Source organism: Rattus norvegicus, chromosome 19 (assembly GCF_036323735.1).
Source record: "Rattus norvegicus strain BN/NHsdMcwi chromosome 19, GRCr8, whole genome shotgun sequence".
In the NCBI taxonomy this organism is placed as follows: Eukaryota; Metazoa; Chordata; class Mammalia; order Rodentia; family Muridae; genus Rattus; species Rattus norvegicus.
In genome coordinates, this window is record NC_086037.1 from 38,469,184 (window position 1) to 38,489,635 (window position 20,452).

The 20,452-nt window shown below is 42.4% G+C and overlaps 1 protein-coding gene across 4 annotated transcripts in view; it reads left to right on the forward strand.

Annotated features, from left to right (window-relative positions):
- Positions 1 to 6,828, forward strand: part of Ces1dl1 (carboxylesterase 1D like 1) — a 31,718-nt gene extending 24,890 nt beyond the window's left edge. For 2 of the 4 annotated variants that reach the window (XM_039097560.2, NM_001013889.1), the window contains 3 exons: positions 2,485 to 2,616; positions 3,726 to 3,798; positions 6,452 to 6,828. In XM_039097560.2, coding sequence (XP_038953488.1) covers positions 2,485 to 2,616; positions 3,726 to 3,798; positions 6,452 to 6,635 — 389 coding nt within the window. In that variant the 3' untranslated portion in view covers positions 6,636 to 6,828. Of the gene's footprint in view, positions 1 to 2,060; positions 2,250 to 2,484; positions 2,620 to 3,725; positions 3,799 to 6,451 lie in introns of those variants that run through there. The other 2 variants (XR_005496625.2, XM_039097561.2) reach the window with 2 other exon arrangements.
- Positions 6,829 to 20,452: the final 13,624 nt, after the last annotated feature.

The following is a 20,452-nucleotide window of genomic DNA, read 5'->3' on the forward strand; positions in this document are numbered from 1 at the left end:
TTCCCGACACTGAATCCTCTAGACAGTCAGAATAATGCTCTTGTGGGTGCTTGTACATATATGGCATTCAGTTACGTTCTGTAAAGTCAGGAGGTTGGGATTCCTTAGCCCTAAATACTGGCTAGTGTTACAGGTTCTGACCTAGGGGTTGAGACACTTGTCACTGAAGACTCGTCAGCAATCTGGCACGCTCTTCTTCTCTAGCTCCTGCCCCCTTTCATGTCATCCCAGCCCTTGCCCTCGTTAATTCTGAAAATCTTCCTCCCACCCTGACTGTTCTCAGGCTGGTGAACTGTGCCCACGTTTGCAGTTCAGCTGTCTCTGCCACTGCTGTTCTCTTCTGTCTACAGTTCTCCCTGTCTTGTTGTCTAGGGTGTGTCCTTCCTTCATGTGACAAGCTCGGCCAGCAGACTGAATAGGCACAGATTGGAGAGCTCTTCAGTTGCACCTAATGTTTCCAGACAAGGAGGCTTCCTTGGGAAGAATATGCCAGCTGACTAGAGTCTACTGGGCACTATGTCTCCCTTTGGGAAACCTATTAGTTGTTATGCTTATCTAATGGCTCTGATGTTGTGTCTGTATTTACCATTGTTGTGTGCTGTGTCTGTTTGCCATTGGTGTGTTGTGAGTGATTGACAGCCATTGATGCTCTGAATCTATCTCAGTTCATAGGGTTTTTTTTTTTTTTTTAGTTTTTTGGTTTTTGTTGTTGTCATTGTTGTTTTTGTTGTTGGTGGTGGTGGTGGTGGTGCTATTGCTTTTATGGAAGTTCTCATTCTGTAACCTAAACTTTTCTAAAACTTACATTTTAGAACTGACCTCAGATCTACAGCAATCCTCCTGCCTCAACCTAAGTACTGGGATTACAAGTGTGAGCTACCAGGTCCAGATTCTTGCATTGTTTGAACTCAGCTTTCTGTCTGATATGACTGCAGCTACCACTTCTCTCTATTTTTTCTTTATATACAATAGCTATTTTCATTCATTTATTTCTAATCTATGTACCTCTTTAGAGATAAGGGGTTTTGTGAGAGCCTATACTTGTGCTGTTTAAACATGCTTTCCGACTGTCTCTTGTACTTCAGAAGATGACATTTGATTGCAAGGGTTTACAAGCACTGTCTTGGAGTTGTTATTTGGTTGTTCTGTGGACATCTCCCTCCTTTCTTGGTGTCTTCCTACGGGGCTTTCTGCTGTTATGTAAGGGCATGTTTTGTATCTTTTTTGTATTTATGTTGTATTTCTACTTAATGGTTTTGCTTCCTGTCTACCCTTAGGGGTTTTTTTGTACCTCTTCCATCAGACTATATTAAGCTAGTAATAGTGTAGCATTGATTCTGGGTAAGAACCCTATATTTTTGCCCCTGAAAACACACACACACACACACACACACACACACACACACACACACACACACATATCATTTGGGTGGCCATTTATTGTAAGTACATTAGTTAATGGGCTATCCAGCTATAATCACTAGCGGGAATTTTCTGATGGCCCCTCAAAATGTGAAGGATAAAACTTTGTATTGTTACTAGAATCCTAGGGTGCCCTGTCTGTGGCTATCTTTACCAATATGGCTTGATATCTCACGTTATTTATTGCTATCTTGGAACTTTAGTTTAAAAGACCTGCTTTAGCCATTCCTGTGGGGCAGGTCCAGAGACAATGAGATCCACAGCCTCTGGCTAGGAGAACTACTATGTCTCCCTCTCTTCTGAGGGGCCCTTGTCCTAAGCACAGTGCTTGAAATTGAGAGTTACTTTCCTCCAGCACATTGCTGATATCACCCTGCTCTCCCTGCCCATGAGATTTCCTCTGAGACACTGGATGTAGGTTTGGTTGGTCCTTCCTTGAATGTGAAGCTCTTCTCTCAGTTGCTCCTGGGGTTTTATTTTCTCCTTGGTGGTTAATATTGTGAGTGCTTTGTACCCTGGCTACAATCAACTGGAGGTTGCTATGCCTCCTGACGTAATGCTGGGAACCTAGCCCAGGCTTGGCTACAATCTCTTGAAATAAACCTTCTGTCTCCTTCCATCTTCTTCTCTTCTGCAAGTCCTCTTGTTCTGTGAGGAAGAGAACGCTGGAGCATCTTGAACCAGGGACATGATCTCTGGTGGTGAGAGTGGAGACAGAGAAGAGAAGGAGGAAGTCAAGAGACAAGTTCTCTTTCCCTTGATGCCTCTTTCTTTGATGCCACCTTTCATCTTAAGGCTTAATACTTCCTGAGCAAGGAAGAAGCGAGGTATGAAACACAAAATCCAAGCTTTGCAATTCCTTGAAAGAATGCTTGTTCAATTTATGCACATATTTGTGTTTTTAACTGCTTTTATTCCAAATGGACCAGTTAGATGTGCAGTCCTGATCAAGTCTCTGGGCTTCCCTGAAACACTGTGCACATAAACAGGGATCTTAGTGCAAGGTTTGGGATCTTGGCACCATGCACAGGTGAGCTCTGCAATGAATCCATGGCTCCACAGATGCTGGAGCCCCCACCTTCATGTATGAATTTGAGTATCGCCCAAGCTTTGTATCAGCCATGAGGCCCAAGACAGTGATCGGAGACCATGGTGATGAAATCTTCTCAGTATTTGGATCTCCATTTTTAAAAGGTAATGTCTCTCTTTGCTGCCTGTGGTCTTGGAATTTAGAGGCCTGAATTTGGGTCCTAGCTTGACAACCTTGTACAAGTTTCTCCTTTTCTCCCCAGTTTAGCTTTCTAGACCCTCTTTAACTGGGTTGACAGTCCTGAGCCTTCACACACATGAAGGAAGCTTCTGTTCATGTGTCCTCAGCCATAGTTACTCTCAGAATCATGGTCTATAACATCAGTAAGAGAGATCATAGGCCAACCACACGTTCCAGTTTGGGAGAAGGGTGCCACTGATGGACTTTCCTTCCCTAAGAGCAGGCTGGGATATAAGTGAGAAAACATTTCATTTCTAACTCTGAACAAGGTCTATCATGTTTTACCCATCTGTCTGTCTGTCTGCCTATAGAGTTGGGTCATATATTTGCCATCTTGTGTAATGTGATAATTTTTTAAAAAGATTTATTTATTTATTTTATGTAAATGAACACACTGTCACTGACACCAGAAAAGGGCTTTGGATCCAATTATAGATGGCTGTGAGGCACCATGTGGTTGCCAGGAATTGAACTCATGACCTCTGGAAGAACAGCCAGTCCTCTTAACCCCTGAGCCATCTCTCCAGCACCAATGTGTAATGTAATACTTAAGGGAGGTTTTCCCAGCTGTCTTCAATGCATTGCTTCTTGTAGTTACGTATAACTAGCAATCTAACTCATGTTTCCAAAGCTATCAGCCTCTCTGGACCTCTCCCTATTTGGTGATATCTTAGGAACTTTGGAGAGAGAAATTAAGAAAAGACCCAAGAGTCAGCAACCCTATGAAGACTGAGGAAACTCACAGTTGTGAGGTTTGAGTCAGGCATGTGTGCATGGGTGACAAAGGAAGTCAATCCATGTGAAGCTATTCTTAACTTGAATTTAGACTATCAGCCAACATTTTCTTAAAAGGTAGGTTCTAATATAGTAAGATGTGGAAAAGTTAAGACTTTGAACTTCTAACAAGCTCCCAAGATGATGGCAATGATCAGAATCACTCCTACTATGTGACTGCTAAACAAACAAACAAACAAACAAACAAACAAGAAGCCCATTTGGTAAGTAGCTGAAGCTTACTCTTTCTTCCCCACAGATGGCGCCTCAGAAGAGGAGACCAATCTCAGCAAAATGGTGATGAAATACTGGGCCAACTTTGCTCGGAATGGGTGAGTCTTATGCCAGAGAAGGGACATATCTGGGGGATGGGTTATGGTCAGACTTGTTGGAGAGGAGTGTCTTGTAATGTTTGAGTGGCCGTCCGACTGTCCTGTGACATAGCACTCCAACAATGAAGTAATCAGATTGGGAACTCTGACAGAGCTTTTGAGATAGTTTAGCTTAAAAGAAGGGATGGGGGCTAGAGAGATGGCTCAACGGTTAAGAGCACCTGACTACTCTTCCAGAGGTCCTGAGTTCAATTCCCAGCAACCACATGGTGGCTCACAACCATCTGTAAAGAGCTCCGATGCCCACTGAAGACAGCTACAGTGTACTAAATGAATAAATATTTTTAAAAAAAGAAGGGATGGCTCACAGACTCAGAGGGTTCGATTCTTGGTTATTTGACCTACTTGCTCAAGTTGTTTGTCAGTGTGGAGCATGGTGGGGTAATGTGGTGGATGGATCTCTTTGTCTCTCCAGCTCACTGGCAGTCAGACAGTAGAGACAGAAGAAAAGATGAGGGTCCCAAGACACTCATCAGGGTTATGTCCCTTAGAATCAGCTTCTTCCAACTTTTAGAGTTCCCACCATGTCCCAGGAGTACTTTCAGCTGAGGATCAAATTCAATAGGGCTGATAGTAATTCCTCATGTCTAAAAGGCTTAGGAAGTCCTTACCCCAAAGTCTTTGGCTCCCAAAGTCTCGCTAGGGTAGGTTGTGCTCATGGCGTGAACATACCCTAGGTAGAAGGTTCAAGTCCTGGCACTTGTAACTTATTAGTCTCTCTATACAGAGTCACATCAACTTTCCTCTCACAGATTTACACATCATACTTTTTAATGCTGCTGGCAGGGAGTTCAAACCTTCCACACACTTGCTGGCCTCCACCTCTTTCCTTTGCAATCTATGCAGAAGCTTTGATGACTTCACTGCACTTGCACTCTGCATGCCTGCAAAACCACACCCATCTGGACAACACCAAGGTTGACCTACAGCATCAGGTGTCACCAGATACTGTGGGTCATCATCTGCAATAATCTCTGAGTGTTTGAACATGAAGGGAAAAAATATCAGAGAATTAATTCTCCAGGCAACCCTGGGGCAGGAACCTACAGTGTAACTTTCTCAAAGAAGAACCTCTGGAAGAAGTTTATGTCTTCACATTATATGTCTATGATGGCTGTGGTATAGAAATAGAGAAACAGTTGCAAATATAAATGACAAAAAAAGTCAGGGGCAAAGGTGGGTGAAGAATAAGAACAAAGGGAAACGAAACTTTTAGGCTAGTTTCAAGCCTGTGAACTTTGTTCTTCCCAACTCCTGAGAAGTCCTGGGAGGAGCTTTCATTTTGATTTGGTGCCTGAAACTCTGGCTTCTTAATGAAGCAGACTCCTTAACAATAGTGCTCTCCTTCCACACAGCCTTAGTCATAGTTCTTGGCTACAGTGGTACGGGTTGTGAGAGGGTTGGTTTTTGTGGGTTTATTTGGGTTTTTTTTTATTGTTGTTTGGCAAGATTGTGTTTTTCTAATCTTCATGTTGTTGTTTTTGCTTATAAATCTCATTGCAAATATAATCAAGAACAACAACAACAAAAGAAAATAAACCTACCTAGATGCTAGAGTATCTTTGAATGTCCTCCCCCAGTGAATACTCTATCATTCTTAAACTCAGTAACCCATACAATATCAGAATGGACAAATACAAGTAAATCTGTTGTGGTCATGTGTGAATGGCCATTAATCCAGATGCCCTTCTCTTCTGAATCATCACGAACTTGGCTTCTTTACCTACTAAAACCTACTAGAATCCCTCTTGAGCCCCACCCACTGCATTCTGCACTTTATACGACACACTACAAACATTCCCAAACTCCTTTACAACCCAGGTTTTTAAAACACAATTCTTCAGAAACACCACATTGGGGGGTTAATCTCAGAGAGATCCACTTTTTAGTAATTCTTTTAGTAGTAATTCTATGTGTTAACATCTTTGCACTGCTGAGACAAAATACCCAAGGTTCATCAAGTTCAAGGATGAAGGCTTGATTTTTGACTCTGACTTTCTCTTGAAATGTTCACTGTGAGCCTGTGACAAAGGGGACTGTGGTGGCTTCCGGTGAGAACCAGCTCCTGGTTTCCTGGCAGTCAGGAAACTGACTTACTTGTCGTGTTTTGTTTTGCTTTCTTTCTTTGTTTGGGATGTGTGTGTGTGTGTGTGTGTGTGTGTGTGTGTGTGTGTGTGTGTGCGCGCGCGCGCACGCACGCACAGGCGAACACATGTGCGAACACATGTGTGTAGTCAGGAAGTACTGAGATAAAAGACTGGAGTCCCAACATGGTGCAGAGCAGACCCTCAGTGACCCAATTCTCCCAAGTAGGTAACACCTCTCGATGCCTCCATTAGCCTTAACAGAAGTGTTAGCTGAGCATCAGCTTTTAATGTGTGAGGATTTGGAGGAGAACTAAGGTCTAAATAACCTAGGAGTTTCTAAACATGAGCAGGCTGACCTAGGAGGTGGAGAATTGGCATAGGTGTGCAAGGTAGCTTCCTGGCAGAGATCCACCAAGGCTTTCTTGAAAACTCTCAGAGGACCATGGGGACAGCACAGTTGCTGTGGTGAATTACTTTTCTTTTTTTTCTTTTAATTCTGTTCACAGGAACCCTAATGGGGGAGGGCTGCCCCATTGGCCAGAATATGACCAGAAGGAAGGGTACCTGAAGATTGGTGCCTCAACTCAGGCAGCCCAGAGGCTGAAGGACAAAGAAGTGGCTTTTTGGTCTGAGCTCAAGGCCAAGGAGGCAGCAGAGGAACCATCCCACTGGAAACATGTTGAGCTCTGACCAGGAGGGTCAGCCATGTTTGAGAACCTGAAGCCAAAGGGGAATTATTCCACAGAAGTTTTTGTAAAGAAATAACACTTCTTGTCTTTGAGACTATAACATCACATGGTATTTTGTACAAATGCATTAAAGGGAAAATACTTAACCTTATTGCTTCAACTTGTAAAATAAAACATTATTTTGAAAATCAAAATTGAGTCAATGTCTGTCTTGGGGAAGTTTTAGTTCTTTTTATTTATTATTTTATTTATTTTCTTGTTTCTTTGTTTTGTGTATGTTCATGTGAGTACAGAGAAGCTTGAGGAAATGCCTCCATCAGATTGCCTGTAGGCAAGTTTGTAGGGCATTTTCTTGGTTAATGATTGAAGTAGGAGGGCTCAGCCTTCTATGCGTGGTGCTACCCTAGGGCTGAGGGTCCTGACTTGTATAGTAAAGCAAGCTGAACAACCTATGGTGAGCATTCCTCCATGGCTTCTGATTCAGTTCTTCCTTCCAGGTTCCTACCATGAGTTTTTGCCTTAGCTTCCATTAGTGAACTATCACTCAGAATACACAATCCAAATAAACGTTTTGCTCTTCAAATTATTATTTTTTTGGTCCTGGTCTTTATTGTACCAATAGAAACCTGACTAATGCAATGTCTTTGGCTCAAAATTAATCTACGTGTCTCAGACGGGGACAGATGAAGAGAGAGGCACCATAAGAAGGTCTCTACAGGAGATGGATAGAGAAACAAATACCCTGAAAACTAAAGGAAGATGAGCATGAAGGAAATGCTGGGTGTTGTGTTAAAGTTTCTATGGGAGACATGAGCAAGCATCTATGCACCCCAGATAGAGCATGAAAGAACATAGAAACAGAAACAGAGACAGAGACACAAAGACAGAGAGACTGAAAGAGAGAGACACAGAAAGAGAGAGACACAGAGAGACAGAGACACAGAGAGAGACAGAAAAAAGAGGGACAGAGAGAGACGATTCCATTGAGCGTACCTTGATTCACAACTGAGTGTGAATGTATTTGACTTATTAGCATAAATGAGGAGTTACTAGCAAGATTACTTAGAAGCAGATGTGTCTCCACATACCTTTCCCAATGAAGACTTCCCCATCACTACATAGATGTAATACCTCCTTTGGTTAACTGTCCACCCTATATATAATCTAGCACCTCCATGAACCCAATACAACTCTGGAAGAATTGCACAGAGACTGTAAGAGAATTAAGAGTGGCTGGAATAGGGTCTAGTGACCCTCTGCAATCCCTTGAATGTTCTCTTATAGGGTCCTGAAGACTCTTACAGATATTCTTAGCCTCTCTGATTAAGAGGATGAGGGCTGTTGTGCCCAGAAGTCACTTTTTCACAGCAGATTTGAATGTGTTTCACATTTCTCTTCCAGGGAGATGTTCTCATAAATGTAAAGAGAATGATCAGAGTTTTCTAAGTGGTAAAGGCAATGTGTGGTGTAAATAAGAAGTTAAAGTTGACTGAGAACCACAGACCCAAGAAGATGCTTGCATGCATCTCAGACTCCTCCACAGATGTCTATCGGGTGTTTATGAATAAGTCTGGGGACATGTTGCAAGACTGGGATAAAATTTGTTTCTGAGATTCAGGCACGAAGAACAGCACTACTCCCTTTCCATAAGGGAACCATACTCTGCCCACATTGGGGAATCTTTAGATACCAGATGAAGGCTTATTGCAGCCAAGAGAAAAGTTGTAAAGTTCTGTAACCTATCGCATGAACAAGGCATAGTACTGGACCTAGGTCATCAGCTTTTACTGCTGCTGAGAAATAGGGTCATGGAAAAGACTTCATCTGATCCATCCAAGATTCTAAAGTTAAGACAAGACAATGACTAGATATCCTACTCCTCACTAGTGTTGAGTCAGTAGATGCCCTCTACCAACTAACAGGAGTCAGCTGGTTTGTGTGCCAATGTGGAAGGACTCTAAGGAGGCAGGAAAGCAAGGAAGAGCAGTACTAAAAGTGTAAGGCAGAATTAAAGTGTGCTATTTTATTTCAAATTTCATGTAACTTATAGTGCAGTGTGAAGTTACAGTGTGATGGTTCAAAGATGGCTATTGAAAGCTCAAGTCAACCATTAAAGATGTTTCAACCTTTGATCATTGTCTTTCTGCATCTGCAGAAACTTCATATGTTCTTACCTGGTTCCATTTATCTTTTTGAAAAGTACATAATTTTATTCTTAAGTGTGAGGTACAGACCACATATACAATGGGTATATAGCCCACATTTTCATTATCCACTCTCATGGGACCAGTCCCAAGTGACCAAGTGGGCAATTGCCTGAGGGATAAAAACTCTCTCTCTGGGATAACCAGAGCATGTAGGCTGTATGCCCTGAAAACAACTTCAGGCTTCTAGAAGGCAGAGGAATACTAAAATAACATCATTTATAATGCTGTCATTGATATCAAATTAGATTAAATGTTAGTGGTTAATCTTTAATCATGATATAGGTCTAAAAGGACAAGTGAGGGTGCTTCAACCAAATCTTTTAACTGAGTGGCTATATACAGCACAGCACCCTGGTAGGATAATGTTGGAAGGGTTCCAGAAGGAGAAAGGCCTTACCTTATGGACCTGCCACCACCATCAAATTCAACACTGCCAAGACTATTGCCCATGCTGACCCCTCTGTGGCCATGTCAAATGTGCCAGCAAGGGCTTTCCCTTTAACAGCTGAGTGGACACCATGATTATCTGGTAAGTAGAAGAAAAGATTACATCCAAGGTGGTGGAGTCATCCAAGGTCATCTGGGAGAACCTAATGCCTACATGGACTGGAAGTGAAAATACTTTCAGCTCTTGACTGGGAACATGACTGCCAACCACATGGCCATGTGCACATGTGTGTGTGCATAGTCACCCATGAGAACACTACACCCTTTGACCAACACCAGCTATTGAAGGACAAGATCTTCAGATATTTGCTCATGAGTAGACTGGGCTCAAGGAGGCCAACAACCTTGTCAAGTGGACAGAGTTCAATAAACAATGATTCATGAATTTTGAGGTTCAGAAGGGCATGTCCAATAAATGCCAACCCCACCCCAACCCCATTTTTAAGCATAAAATTCTAGAGAAGAGCTCTTGTTACTCCTTCTCTGTGACTAAGACTAAATTATTATCATAGTACAGTTACCATCCTGATGTTCATACAGATATGTAGATTCTTTCATGAAAATCGATTCAACTATGAATAGCTGAACCAAGGCAGAAATTCTTATAAGAAAAAAAATCACCGTGTGAAATTTGCCATGCTGTCTCTACTTGGTTCTGTATTAATGATTGTGATGATGAAAATAAATTATTATAGGTACATATAACATCTGATAATTGCCCTCAAGAATGGTTGGAGGATGCCATCTTTGGAGGATTTGGAGAGTGAAGCCAAATGGAGGATAGACCACCTAACATAAGGGGTGGTTCTGATGTTTTGATCAGGAATCTGCATGTGAACACTGAAGTCCTGTTCTCAGTTGGTTCTTGGTTGATCAATAAAGATGCTAGTAGCCAATGAGGTGGGTGGAATAGGCAGAATTTCCAGGTTTCTAGCAGATGCAGGGGAGGAGAGACATATTTGCTATGCTTGGGGTAGGGCTTAGGAGAGAAAAAATCATCAGCCATATGAGATCTTGGGCAGAGTGGCCATCTACTGCTTCCCTGACTGGGCCTAGGGTAGCAGATGGGATATTAAAAACATAATTAGCTGAGGGTAGATTTAGGGGGATGAACAAGGAGAAGAAAACTGATCAACTAAAGTTGACTGCAAATTTAGGGTTCTGAGCTGGGAGTGAAAAGAAGGATGTGATAGCCAAGGAAGGTTTAGAAGAGCCTGGCCATTTCCTCTGATCTGAGGGAACCTGGCAAGGCTGGTAGCAAGGTCTAACCTGAGCTTAAAGCAGGATAGCAAAAACACTACAACCTAATCCAATTCTAATCAGGAAAACCAAGTCAATATATCTGGTCCTACCTTGTGTGCTATAAGTACTTAGGGCTGCTAAACCAGTGATTTAATTCAGCTGACATGGTGAAAGATCAAGACACACCATCAGCTTCTCAAGCACAGACTCAGTCATATCAAGTGCAGCCCTGTGAAAGCAGAAATTCAAGAGAAAATCCAGACAGATGCTTTTTCCAGAGGCAATCTCAACCAAGTACTCTTCCAGGCTAAAAAGAGACTTCTGGATCCCTTTGACCTGGTTAAAAAGGTTGTCCAGAGATGTCTCTGGGCAGCGAGCAGTGGACTCTTTTACCTCCAAGAAAGCTTCACAGAACTAATCGCTGAAGAATGATAAGGTCACTGAACATATATTGGCCAGCCTGGATCCCCTTCATCTGGTTATGGTGTTCAACAATAAGAAACTGCAAACCCAACAAACCTGGGGTCTCTTACAATGTCTCTTACACAAGGAGGTGGTGTTTGCACAAATAACAATAACCAGGAATGATCCTTAGGCTAGAGTCAGTGCCCTGGTTAGTGCAATATGGTCTGCCTGTTGGTAGTCCTAGGTGGGAGGGGCCTTGACTCTCGAGTTGTGTTCTAGATGGCAATAGGGTATGTCTTGTGTGGTTTCTTGCATTTTGGTTGAGTTCAGTATAAACCATGTTAGGGCCAGACCAGGCAAGGGAGAGTCAAAAGGTAAAGAAAGTGATCTAATAGTTTAGTAATCATGAGGAAGAATACTTTGTGGCTTAAGGAGAACAAGTGTAGCTGAGTTGGGGGAGCACCAGTGTGGGAAGGTTGAGGGAGTTTGTAGTTGAGTGGTGTGTGTAGCATGAGTGGGATTGGGAGAGAGCACAGAGATTGCTTGGTAAGTCAAGAGATTGTTAAGGTGAGACATACAGAGGTGTAAAAGGAAGGAGGGAACAGTTTAAGTTTTTGGGTCAGGAACACTGTTGCCATTAAAATTCCAAACAAGGTTATTCTAAGATACTCTTATTTAACTGTTTGGAAAGATAAGCAATTACCTTCGTATCAGATCCATGTCATTGTCCCCAGTGTCCCAGTGTGGACCCTCACTGAGCACCAATACTGAGGTGGGATGGTTTAAACTGGTCAGGCAAAGCTGGGGTGGAGACAGAGTTAAAGGTGTTTTGAGGAGAAAGAAAACTCTCTGGTAGGAAGTATGCAGTTTGAGAGGCTCATGAGGTCCCTGAAGCCAGTTGCTGGGATGGTCTGGTAAGGAACACAAAGCTAGGAATGGGAAGGTGAAAGAAACTGCCCTAGAAGGGAGTAAACGCAGTCTTGAAGATGGAGACTGATATTCCTCTGATCGATTCAATATTTTAGTGAGTAGACACTATATGGAGCCTCTAAATTCTCCTTTTCCCCTTCTTCCTCGGGTATGGAGAAACTGATGATGAAAGCGAGGGACTTCCTCCTCTTATTCAAGCCTCAGAAAGCTCCCAACCATATAAAAGTCCACTGGAAAGTGTCCTGTTTTTCTCTCAAACCTCGTTAGACTAGGTTTAGAGATCTATTTTACACCTCAAAAATTATAACACACATACTTGTAGCTATAAACATCCCTATTAGGACAGCCTTCATCATGACTATGAGGTTTGAGTGTGTTGAGTTTTTGAGAAATTTCAATTTTCTTTTTCAATTTCATTACCGATTCATCATCCAAAGGTGTGTTGTTCAATATCCATGAGTTTATGTTCTCTAGTTTCTTTTGCTGTTGATTTCTAGGTTCCTTTCATTGCCAGATGTAATTTTAAAAAATGCTTCAGTTTTCCCAAGTTTGTTAAAATCTGCTTTGGGTATCATTATCTATTATAGAGAAAGTCTCATAAGCTGCTGAGAAGAATCAGCGTTTGGAGGAATGATCTGCAGAAGAATATTAGATCCATTTGACTTATATTAATGTCATTTACCTCCGATGGTGCTCTGTTTTTGGTCAGGATAATCTATATATTGGTGACAGTGGGGTGCCAATGTCACCCACTATAATTCCCTTGGGTTTAATCTGTTTAATAACAAAGACTTTTTTTGTTTTGCTAATGTTTTGATACATGAATGTTTAGAATTGATACACATCTTCAAGATGAATTTTTCTTTCAATCAGTATAAAGTAACCTTCTTTGTGACTGCTGACTAATATTAATTTGAAGTCTGTCAGAACAAAGAGAATTTCTTCCTTTCTGATTTCCACTTTTTGAAAAGCCTTCTCCATCATTAGATCTTAGGTTGTCTCCATCATTAGATCTTTGTCTTTGATGTTAACATGCATTCGCTTGGAGGCAAAAAACAGGTGAATCCCGATTTCTTTTTTTTATTAGATATTTTATTTATTTACATTTCAAATGTTACCCCCTTTCCCAGTTTCCCATCCACAAACTCCCTCTCTCACCCCCTTACTCTGCTTCTATGAGGATACTCCCCCACATACCCACCTACCCTGCCTCACCGCCCTAGCATTCCTCTACACTGAGGCAACAAGCCTTCAGAGGACCAAGAGCCTCCCCTTCCATTGATGCCAGATAAGTCCCCCTCAGTTCTTTCAGTCCTTCCCCTAACTCCTCCACTGGGGTCCCTTTGATCAGCCTGATGGTCAGCTTCATAGCAGCCTTATTTATAATAGCCAGAAATTGGACACAACCCAGATGTCCCTCAACAGATACAGAAAATGGGTATATATACACAATGGAATACTACTCAGCTATTAAAAATGATGACTTCATGAAATTTGCAGGCAAATGGAAAAATCTAGAAAATATCTTCCTGAGTGAGGTAGCTCAGTCACAAAAGAACACACATGGTGTGTATGCACTGATAAGTGGATATTAGGCAAAGAACTTGGAATACCTACAATATAACTCACAGGCCACATGAAGCTCAAGAGGAAGGAAACCCAAAGAGTGGATGCTTCAGTCCTACTTAGAAGGAGGAACAAAACAATCAAGGGAAGTAGAGGATGGGAGGGACTGGGAGAGAAGTGGGGCAGAATCAGGTACGGGAGGAGATAGAGGAGATGGAGGAGACCGGGGAGACGTACAGAGGGTCAGGAAACTGAATAGAGATGTGTAGCATAGGGGGATGGGGAACTGCATGTAACCACCGGAAAGTCCCAGATGCCAGGAAAGCAAGAGCCTCCCAGGACCCCACAGGGATGGCATTAGCTGAAATACCCAACAAAGGGGAGGAGAACCTGTCAAGACCATATCCAGAGGTTAGGCATGGCCCTCTGCTTAAGGAATGGGGCCACCCACTCATCTCCAAATTTTAACCCAGAATTGTTCCTGTCTAAAGGAAATATAGGGACAAAGAGTGGAGCAGAGACTGAAGGAAAGGCCATCCAGAGACTGCCCCCACCTGGGGATCCATCCCACATGCAGACACCAAGCCCAGACAGTATTTCTAATAACAAGAAGTGCTTGCTGACAGGAGCCTGATACATCTGTCTCCTGAGAGTCTCTGCCAGATCCTGCTCTTGCCTTCTTGATCCTGCTCTGTCCCCTCACTCCTTCCCCCCTCCCCATTCCCTTCCCCCTTCTCCATTTGCTCATGGCTGGCCTCTACTTCTCTATTCTCTCTCTCTCTCTCTCTCTCTCTCTCTCTCTCTCTCTCTCTCTCTCTCTCTTCCCTCTTTCCCCCTCCCTCCCTTTCTCCCTCTCTCCCCCCTCGCCCCCATCTCTCTCTGCCTTTTGCTGTCTCTGCTACCCTCTCAACTCCCCTCCCCTTGCCCTGACTAAACTCTATTCTATACTATACAGCTGTGTAGCTGGTTCCTCAGGGGGAAGAGACACCTCAGCATGGGCCTGCGGAGTCATTCCCTTCCCCTATACCTGACTACACCTCCACCAAACATATTCCTTCTCCCTTACCTTTTTATAAACCCAACATCCACCATGCCAATGTCATAACAGTTGCTTGGTGGAGGGCAGAGGAACAAGGACCATGTGGTGTGGACTGAGCTAGTATTTGATGTGTGAGGCTGGAATGGACACAAGCTGTGGAAAAGTAGGTCTATACCAACTGAAGGAAAATACAGAGGTGGAAACAGATAAAACATGAAGCTAGGCTGTTCTTAGCATCCTCAGGACTTAAAGATAATTAAAGCTATGCAAGGTTACAGAGTTAAGCAAAAAAGAAGGGGGGATGAGAAAGAGTAAGAGAGGGAGGGATAGGTAAGGAGGAGATGGAACAGTAGAAAGTCAACAACAGTATGGGTGTAAAACCAAAGTGATAGGTCTTAAGATCTACAAGAAACAGAAAACTAAAGCAAAAGCAGTAAGAGATATTTATGAAAGAATAAAGATTGAAAACTATAATAACCAAAGAAAAGGGATACCTGTGTGGGGTCATGGGACTTTAATCCTAGCACTCAGGAGCTAGAGACAGGCAAAGTTAAAGGCTGCCTGATGTACAGTTGATGTATATAGTGAGTCCCGGGCACACCAAGGACACCTAGCAGACTCTGTTTCAGAAAACAAGCAAGTAAAGAATCAAAAGACAGACAAACAGAAACAAAGAACAGAAAAAGAAAAGTAAATATGCAAACTAAAAGTAAGCAAAAGACGAAAGTCACATATTAGTCCAATAGATTAAAAAATGTATACTAGACTGTTCTCTTCCCTGTTGGGAAAGCTTTTGAATTCTCTCTCTCCCTGGGTTGTGTCCTATGGCAGGCTATGCCCGGTGGGGTGTGGCAGGTACAGTGCAGCAACTCCAGTTCAAACCCATCAGCCTTGATTTGAGTCCACAGATTCCTAGTGGAATTTAGACAAAGTGCCTTTTGTATCATGTTTCTTAGCTGTGTCAAATTCAGGGCTCTAATGATCGGTGTTGCCTCACATGAGATGGGAGCCTCCTCCCACCAGCTCGCCCCCCAACCCCCACCCCCAGCCAGGGATCAGTTTCAGGTTCCTGTGCCCAGGTTCATTTTGTCAGTCTCATTTTTATTTCCTGTTCCACTGCTCCTGCTGATACTCCCTGTGCTGGTGTCACATTTCAGTCTCTGGGCTCACAGCCTGGCCTGCTCTCTCTGCCTTTTGTTATGCATCTCCTAGCTCCACAGCCCAGTCTGTGAGATCCTGCTTCTCTCTGCCTGTGGTGTGTGCAACCCTTGCTCACAGCCATTCTCTATTCAACCAGCTTGAATCTATTTTTTTTTAATAGCTCATTTCAGGGATGAGAGAGATGGCTTAGCACTCAAGGTGCTTGCTGCCCTTCCAAAGGAGTTTCTTGCACAATCATTAGGCAACTCCCAACCACCTATAACTTCAGGTCTAGACAATCCCACATCTTCTTCCAAACTCCATGGGTACGTACACACACACACACACACACACACACACACACACACACACACACACACACACACAGAGAGAGAGAGAGAGAGAGAGAGGACAAATATACACATGCATATGCATTTTTATATTTTAAATAGCTCATTGCAAATTTTTATAAATACATATGGGTATAGATGCTGCATTTGAAAGTATATGTCTTTGTTAACATGCACATGTAATATCCTGGCCAACATCTGTGAGACTGCTATGCTCACTTGGACATCCATACAGAGTAGGGAAAAGTCCAAAGCAAGTCTGACTGGTGGAGCTCCAGCATTCCCATTTAAAAAAAAACTTCATCTTCTTTTCTCACTTGACATGCATCCTCTCTGGGGTCTGCCAGTGCTACTTTGTGATATTTTGTTTCTAAGTGTCTGTCTGTATATTTGTCTGTTTTTCTGTTTGAATTGCTCTAACATAGCAATGTTGACATATCCAGTTTCTTGGAGCACAGCAGGCTGTGAGGAACCTTATGGAGAAAACCTACATGAGAAATGGGCTTCTGTCAGGTTTGATGATGAGAATATCCTGATGTTTTTAACCATAAAGTCAGTGTTGATGAATCCACAAGACAGTACATCCAGAGAGAGAGACAGAGACAGACACAGAGACAGAGAGAGAGACAGACAGAGACAGAGAGAGACAGAGAGAGACAGAGACAGAGACAGAGACAGAGACAGAGACAGTACATCCAGAGACAGACACAGAGACAGACACAGAGACAGACACAGAGACAGAGAGAGACAGAGAGAGACAGAGACAGAGACAGACAGACAGAGACAGACAGAGACAGAGACAGACAGAGACAGAGACAGACAGAGACAGACAGAGAGAGACAGAGAGCCTAGCGGAAGGGAGGCCATGCTGCAGAATGACCATGGGCTACTTCCAGTGTCTGACAATGCTGGAAGGCTGAGGAAGCAGCTAAGTTAGGTAGATCCATGGGATGATGAACTTTAGAAACCACAACTCTGAGTGCTTTGTTATCTAAGAAGGAAAAACATTAAGACTCCCCAACGGTATTCTGCTAAGCTCTTGTGACCCAACAGTGTGTAATGAGTCAGATTCTAGTGTTGGCTTTTTTGTTATTGTTGTTGTTCTGTTTTTTGGTTTTTTGTTTTGTTTTGTTTTCTTGGGGTTTTTTGTACTTAACTGCTAGTGGCTCTTGGTCTCTCTAATCCCTCATTTCTTTCTTGCTTCTCTAGAAAAACTGGTGAGCAAGAGCAAGGCCGATTCTTATTTTGGTGCCAGCAGAATATGCAGACACCCTCTCCTTAACCACACAGCACACTCTGACCAGAGTCATTTCCAAAGACATGGTGGACCTGATTAGGAGGCTCGCCCTGCTCCTCACAAAGTTCAAGAGTGTGTGTAAGAAAACTGCATACAATATTTTTGGAACATTCATACCCATGTCACCGTGTGTGTGTGTGTGTGTGTGTGTGTGTGTGTGTGTCTGTATGTCTATATCTGTGTCAGTGTCTGTATCTATGTCTCTGTGTATGAATGTGTATGTGTGTCTGTGTGTCTGTGTGTCTATGTCTGTGTCTATATATGTGTCTATGTGTCTGTATCTGTAAGTGTATATGTGTCTGTGTGTCTATGTCTGTGTCTATGTGTCTGTGTTTGTATGTGTGTATATGTCTGTATCTATATGTGTGTCTGTATCTGTGTCTGTATATGTGTCTATGTGTCTGTCTCTGTATGTGTGTATGTGTCTGTGTGTGTTTGTATCTATGTCTCTGTGTGAATGTGTGTGTATGTGTGCATGTGTCTGTGTGTCTATGTCTGTGTCTATGTGTCTGTGTTCGTATGTGTGTGTCTGTATCTATATATATGTATGTGTCTGTGTCTGTGTCTGTATATGTGTCTGTGTGTCTGTATCTGTATCTGTATGTGTGTATGTGTCTGTGTGTTTGTATCTGTTTCTGTGTGTGAATGTGTGTGTATGTGCATGTGTCTATGTGTCTATGTCTGTGTTGCATGTATATCAGTGATTCCTTCTAAGGCAATGTAAATGCAAGTACACAGAGGTCTAGATAAGTTAAAAGTAAAAGGAAGGCACCAGATATAACTCATAGATACCCAAAAGGAAATCAGGTCTCAACATTAATATTGGATAAATTAATACAGTAGAAGAAAAAAATGGAAGCCTTAATTATGACTAAAGGGCCAACTCACCAGGAAAAAATGGCAATTTTTATAGACAGTTAATAAAAGAGTCACAGATGTTCAGGATGTCTTGAGTTTGATTCCCAGAAAGCAGGCCTTGACACAGGTTTGAGTGCAGTTTGTATGGGGGATGGTGCTAACAGAGAGCACTGTGGGTAACTGAGGAGGGAGTGCTGGTGTGACTGCTCTGTGTGCTATTTTACCTGGCACATTTTGATTTCTTATCAATTATCCATGGTTCATTCACTGTAGAGTTTTGCTTTTCTGGCTACTATGAACATTATTAATAGAGATTTTGATTATATCCATATGTTTTGTAATATAGTCAGCATGGATAGCAAAGATCAAACAAAAGGAAAGCAAAAATATAGTCATAAAAGTGTCTCACTATGCTCTATTCCTCCTCACACTTTAAACTGTTCATGTATTGTCTTCCTTAGGGTTTTATTGCTAGGAAGAGACACCATAACCGAGGCAACTCTTATAAAGGACAATATTTAATTGTGGCTAGCTTACAGGTTCAAAGGTTCAGTCCATTATATCACCATGGCAGAAAGCAGGACATCACCCAGACAGGCACAGCACTGGAGGAACTGAGAGTTCTACATCTTGTTCCAAAGACAAACTGGAGAAGACTATCTTCCAGACAGCTAGGGGAGGATCTCAAAGCCCACCCCCACAGTGACGTACTTCCTCTAACAAGGCCACACCTTCTCCAACAACGACACACCTCCTCATAGTGCCACTCCCTGGGACGAACATATTCAAATGATTACATCGACATATTAATGAAGATTTATTCTAATTAATTTGATTTTAGTTCTTATAGTAAATATATGAATGTTTTATGCACCAAATTTATATTAGACCATTTAGGTTTGTTTGTATAGCGATTTTTGAGCCATCTCTTTTATTCCTGTCCAGGTTTTTATTTTCCTCTTATTCCTTAGCATAGCTTTATTCACTTCATCTCGAAAATTGTCTTTATAAGCTTTTAGATCACAAGTTTGGTGGAGAGATAGTCTCAGGTAGCCACATCCCCATTCTCTGTCATGCTAGGGCAGTCTCTGTTCTTGCCTCAGATCTATAAGGTTTGTGTCAATGCTCTTCCTAGATATTTGCATTTTCTGAGTTGAAAAAACACACTGCTTGAAATTTAAGGGCTGGATTTAGATCTCCCTCCCTTCCTGTGTGGAAGGTACCTCCCTACTCTGGATACTTGGGTTTGGCTGTTTATCCCCTACCTGTCTTCTTCAGACTATTTTTCACACACTGAAATCAAGCCCTCTGTCTGGACTCCCCACATTTCCTGAACACTTATGAGAACACTTTGACTTTGGTATGTGAACACCTGAACTGTTGATGTGTTATGGGAAGAGACAAATGGAGGATCTTAGTCACTGTTTTATTCCGTCAACCTTCCCAGAGAAGCACCTTACTCAGACCCATCAGTATGTGCATGTCCTCTCTTATAGTCACCTCTGCTTTACTGGCGTTGCACAATATAAAATGAGTTGTCATTTTCTTCTTGTAAACAACTGAATTTCTTTTAAAGATTTGATCTTTTATGCACACACACACACACACACACACACACACACGTGTGTGTGTGTGTGTGTGTGTGTGTGTGTGTGTGTGTGTGTTTGCAAGTGCCCCTGGAAGCCAGAAGAGGATGCCAGATTCCCTGGAGCTAGAGTATCATGCAGTTGTGAGTTGCCCAGCATGGATGCTGGGAATGGAACTTTGGCCCTATACAAAAGCAGTAAGGGCACCCACTGGGTCAATCTCTCCATTCCCAAGCAATTGAATGTTTTAAAAAGGCTCATTTTACTTACCTCTCCTATTCCCATTCCAGATACCACTACTTTTCCACCAAGACTATCCTTTCCAGTCCCCACAAAAAAAGTGTTTGACTTGATTTCTTAAACAGGGTCAAGGCAAAACATAATCACACCACCCTTCGCCACAGAGAGCAGCACTGTAATAGACGCACATGCTTCTTTCCAAGGCTCCTCAGTTGCTGGGGTTGCGAAACAGAAATAACACCACAGATCAACCAAAAATCAGTGTTTGTTCTTTTTTTTTTCTTTTATTTTGCTCCATTTAGGTACATTCCAATGGCCTTAATGCCGAACATTTTGGACATTTTAAATAATTCATAGATAAGGGCTGTAGATGTGCCTCAATGGCTGCTTTTCTAGAGGACCAATGTTCAATTTCCAGGACCCATATTTGGTTCACAATCTACAACTCTATTCCCAGATGTCCTGAAGCCCTCTCTTTTCTTGCCACCATGGAGAGATAGATAGATAGATA